The sequence below is a fragment of the Lactuca virosa genome, chromosome 8 (genome assembly GCF_052849685.1).
Source record: "Lactuca virosa cultivar CGN04683 chromosome 8, Lactuca_virosa_CGN04683_v6, whole genome shotgun sequence".
NCBI lineage: Eukaryota > Viridiplantae > Streptophyta > Magnoliopsida > Asterales > Asteraceae > Lactuca > Lactuca virosa.
Window position 1 is genome coordinate 289,162,295 of NC_136433.1, and position 5,454 is coordinate 289,167,748.

Below are 5,454 nucleotides of genomic sequence, written 5' to 3' on the forward strand. Positions count from 1 at the left end.
GTTGGAACTACCTGCTGCAGCTGAAAAATCATGGGTTCCGAAGGACGGTTCCTCCCGATTGGCAACAAAAGATGGTTGGAGTTGGCTGTACATCGCAAGGAATGTGACTCTGGGTTGGATGGAAGTCCCGGTTTGGGTATACCAGGGAGTAGAAATTGTCATGTGAACCAGGGCATGTGCGAATCTGGATGAGAAATTTTGAGTTTGTGTTTGCGGACCTATACCTGGTGGCGTGAATGTCGTGTGAACCAGAGGTCGTGATTGAGTCACATGCTGAAACAAAGACAACATTGCTGCTGCCGGTGACTGGTGCGGTGGTGCTCTAGAGTGCGGATTGGAAACTGGTGGCGATCCAATGGTTGTTGATTGCTGAGTTGTCGCCGACGAAATAAAAGGTGGAAGGCCCGTCGTGGTGATGATGGGGATTGTAGTGGTGAATGACGAGGGTGGCAGTTGTGTCGGCATATGATGGTTTGCGCAGCAGCTTGGGATGCAGGGGGTTGCTGATTAATTAATAACATCGATATTAGTTGAGCATGTCGTTCCTCTGCTTCTGCCTTCATCGCCGCCATCTTCTGGTCAGCATCGGTTCGGATTGCAGCCAATTCCATTTCCACCTGGTCTCATCGATCTTTGTTTTTCACAAATGAAGATTCCTTGCTGTCCGATCGGGTTGTGGGTTTGGAAGCTGTTGCATCAAATTTGGGAGGCATATCGAATTGGCTCTAATACCAATTTGATACCAGCCAATTGTAGATAAAAAATGCCCTACTGAAAGCTTTATTAACTAACAAAGGAAAAAAATAAACAAAATACTTAATTTTTCTCTACTCTACCTAATAGGCTGATGCCTTTATTTATATCCCCTACTGATAATTCCTAATCCAACTACAATACGTAAATAAAGAAACTTGACATGCAAGCCAAAGAAATATTGATAAAATACAAATAAGGAAACTCTATCTATAATTATGATTTAAAAGATAATCATCAAATATCTTCTATAGCTTTAGACCGCCTCTTGTAAACCTTATTCCAGCTTCTGGAACGACAATATCAGAGTCCTTAATATTACAATTATATTGTTGTTGATCATCAAGACGAATTAATAGTAAAAGTAAAAAGTTGAAAAGGCAAATACAATAAGAAAGAAGTATATGCAATCAACTCGTATCTGAATTGAATACCAAGATGTTGCACCCAGGAACTCTCAAACCCATCAAAATTCTTGCAGCATGACAATGCTAAGGTCTTAAACATTGAAGAAAAGAGTAATAACAACAAAAAAACATTTGCTTCTGTCTATGCTTGACAGCTTTGAGTTTTTTTTTTTTTTTTTTTTTTTTTTTTTTAATGTTTGATTCCATATAACGATGTGTCTTACCATATGTTCATGCTGTAACCCAATAACTTCATGCATAGTTTCTGTTTTCTGTTTGTGCAATCTTTCTAGCTCAGCTTCCATTTAAATTGTTCACTTGTTTGTTGCCCCCTGAGACTGTTAAGTCTTAACCTTCAAATGTTATTTAAAAGGTACCTCCTGCTACACCCCTCATAAGAATTGTTCATGTGCAATTTCCCACCTGTACAATTAAATCTTGTGAATTAAATCCCTGAATCAAATCACATGAACCAGTAAAAAAAGGAATGTAGAAGAAATTAAAACACCACCAAAAACCAGCACAACCATGTAAGTTATTATTTCTCATTCACAAGAGAAGAACCAAACATCAACCAAGACCTAACCTTTCACCTTTCACCCTTAACCCAATCATCTTCGTCCTTTACATGAAAAACAAGAAATAGATAATGAATCTGTTACCTGATTTTTAGTGGGAGCCATGCAGATGAAAACAGATGGATGCAGCAGTAGGTCATGGTGACAGAAGTAGCAGGTCAAGAGCACAATAGCTTATATATTACAATTGCCATACAAATATAGTCCAATCTAACAGCTTGATATATGTAAATAACAAACCCAACAAACATTTCGAACTTTGCACATTTAAACAACATCCATACTACAAATGTCACGCAAATATAAATTCCAAATAGCAGTACAAACAAGCAAAATAATAGTATTAAAAAGCAAAATAATTATTGATAACATGTATCCGAGAATTACTTGCATTACACAGGAATATCTATGCGGCTTCTCTTCCTCTCTTCATCTTGGCAACTCTTACCATGACTGCAACGTATATCTTGTCCATGGTTTCCTCAGCAAACAAAAAAAGCTTTTGTCTCCGGTGCTTCTTGAACACCAAAACACCAATAACACCCCAAAAACCTACTGCAAAACCACAGATTATGTCCAGGTACAATAGCCATACCTTGGTTGCCTCATCAGCTGCTTTGTATTTCTTCTTCTGGCTTGTTGTTGTTGTTGTTGTTGTTGGGACTTCCTGGTTTGAGCAATTCTTTGATAGTGGAGGTCCACACAGACCCTCGTTCCCAGCAAATATTGATGGGTCAGTAAGAGTTTGCAATTGATTTCCCGTTGGAATTCGTCCCGACAGTTTGTTGTGCGACAAATTCAAATGGCTTAAAAAAGTCAAAGCTGCCATGCTTGGAGGGATCGTCCCCATCAACTTGTTGCCAGATAAATCGAGGGAAAATAATGCTATCATGTTTCCAATGTTGTCTGGAATACGCCCACTGAGATGATTATTAGACAAATTGAGACCCACCAACATAGAAAGTGCAGTTAGCTCAACAGGTATTTCTCCAACAAGTTTATTGCTTGAAAGATCCATGTTGTAAACTATATCCAAAATTGTTGTATATTCAAGATCAACACCTTTCATGGCCTGAATAACATTCTCATTAGAATCAGACGTGCCATTATACCACTTTTCTGCACCCTTCACCATCGCATTCAACTCTCTTAGGCAATGAGGGATGATTCCCGTTAAGTTGTTGTACCCAACATCCAAAATTTGAAGTTTCGACATTCTGCACAAAGATTCAGGAATTTCTCCACTGAAGTTATTCCTGTGTAACCTTAAAACAATCAAATTTGTCAGGTTTTCTCCAATCCAGTGGGGTATATCTCCAAACAATTTATTATCACCGACATCTAAGACTGTTAAGTCTCGTAAATCTCCCAATTCTCGAGGAAGTTCACCTATGAAGTTATTGCCATTCAATTTTAACCACTGCAATGATGAATGATTAAGTGCTATATAACTTGGAATGACGCCTGAAAGCAAATTCGAGCTAAATATCATAGTACTCAACCCTTTGAGATTCTGGAGACACTTGGGAATTTTCCCTGTTAACCTATTTCTGGAAAGATCAAGAAATTCCAAATCTGTCCTTCTACACAGGGACTTTGGAATCGATTCATTGAAAATGTTATTTACCAGTAATAATATCGCTCCACCTATATGCCCAGAAACATTTTCCCCATTAGGAAGGTTCGTCAAAGATCCACTGAGTTTGTTGTGAGAGAGATCTAAGATATGAATGACAGGCATCTTCTGTAACCATTTGGGCAAAGGCCCTGAAACTGTAGCATTTGACAACACCAACCACTCAAGTTTCCTTTGATTGCGAAGCCACTGCGGAAATCCATTTGCAATATTGCAAGAACTAAGATCAAGATGTACCAACTGGAATGGAGGTATCCACTTATGTGAAACATTGAATGTCAACTTAGTGTTAGAAGAAGCATTTAAGAACTCCAGCATCGAAAGGTTAGCAAAATTGGCTTCGGAAACTACTCCTTCTAAGGAATTGTCTGAGATATCTAGATATTGAAGTTTGGAAAGTAGCCCAATTGAAACCGGAATAGTCCCATTCAACAAATTTGAGGAAATCGTAAATGTTTGCAATGAAACAAGTCTTCCTAGAGATGCTGGGATGGGACCTGTTAACTGATTAACATCTAGAACCAAATCTGTTAAAGCTGCTAGATTTCCAAAGGATTCTGGAATTGAACCATTCAAATGGTTATAAGAAAGCCAAATTCTGGAAAGATTCCTAATGAATGTAGGAATGGGACCGGTTAACCTGTTATTAGATAAATATAATTCTTCTAAATATCTTAATCTTCCTAGAGATTTGGGGATTGGGCCTGTCAAACTGCTGAACGTTAGATCTAAGTGCATTAAATTGGTTAGTCTTCCGAGTGCTTCTGGAATCGTACCATTCAAACACCCATCTAAATCCAACCGCTCCAAAGCATATCTGGAGCATTTAGATATGTTTTGCTGTGAGTCAGTCATTTCTATTTGAAGAGGATTTTCTAAAGCACTCAACTGTTTCAGGTGACAGTGTCTCCAGATTCCCAGATGCTCGATGTGCTTAAACTTGTTATAAGAAAGATCAAGCTCTAGAAGGCCAGGCATAGTAGGAACCGATGAATTCAGCATGTTTTCCGAAAGGTAAAGGACTTTTAAGGAACTCATGTTTGTGAAAAAAGATGGAATTATGCCTTCAATTGAATTGAAGCTAAGATCCAGGTGTCGGATGTTAGAAAGCTTACTGATATTAAGATGAGGGGAAGATAGAAAAGTCTTATCAAGCCCACAACTCGACAAATGCAGCTCTGATAAAGAAGGGATCATGTTTATCAAGTTTACAAAGTTAAATGACAAACTAAGATTAGAGCCTGAAAGATCAAGGTAGCTGAGGTGTTTGAAGGATCCAATGAACTCAGGGATCCGATTTCCATGAAAATTATTACCACTCAAGTCCAAGTATTTGAGATGCCTCAATTCTGCAAGAGAAGAGTTCACCTCATTACAAACCAAATAGCCTGCACCACCCCAGTAGTGATCTCCTCCAAGTTGAAGGCTTTCAACTGTTCCAGTGAAACTGTCACATTGGATTCTTTCCCACTGGCAACAGTCATTGCCAACCCATGATGACAACATTCCAGAAGCATCTTTGACACTCCCTTTGAACTTGAGAAGAGCAAGTCTCTCTTTCTGAGAGCACAAGACAGTGACATTTCCAACACCCAAACAAGTATATTTGGTTGCAAACAAAAAAACACATATGAAAATGAGATGGAGCCCCAAACCCCTCGGATGCCTCATCATCAACACTAACTCAGTTTGATTTAGATGAATTTTGAAGTGGAAAGGTTGGTTGTTATGATGTAGTGATGGGTTGCTACGATGAGGCAACAATTTCATTTATAGAGCGACCCATAAATGAAGAGCAGCTTATAGCCATGGAAGACTTGGAAGTCAATGGACATTTGTATCCATAAAGTGTATTTGTGTGGTCCTATACTATCTTTCTTTTTCTTTTGATCTAAATAAGTGGTTTCTGGCCAAGCCTATTCTCCATGGCAATGGTTATTATACTTAGCCACATTTCATTAAAAAAATATGAACAGGATAAAACGCCAAATTTTAGTGGTTTCACGCACGCACACACACACATCCTTGTATAAATCTAAAACAAGTTACCATCAACTTTAATCTAAAATATGTTTAATAA

At 38.4% G+C, this 5,454-nt stretch overlaps 1 protein-coding gene across 1 annotated transcript; it reads right to left on the bottom strand.

Annotated features, from left to right (window-relative positions):
- Positions 1–1,422: 1,422 nt before the first annotated feature.
- LOC145134871 (uncharacterized) lies at positions 1,423–5,097 on the bottom strand. Its single transcript, XM_079069683.1, has one exon. It carries the CDS (start codon positions 5,046–5,048, stop codon positions 2,145–2,147), a length of 2,904 nt encoding a protein of 967 aa, XP_078925809.1. The 5' UTR covers positions 5,049–5,097; the 3' UTR covers positions 1,423–2,144.
- Positions 5,098–5,454: the final 357 nt, after the last annotated feature.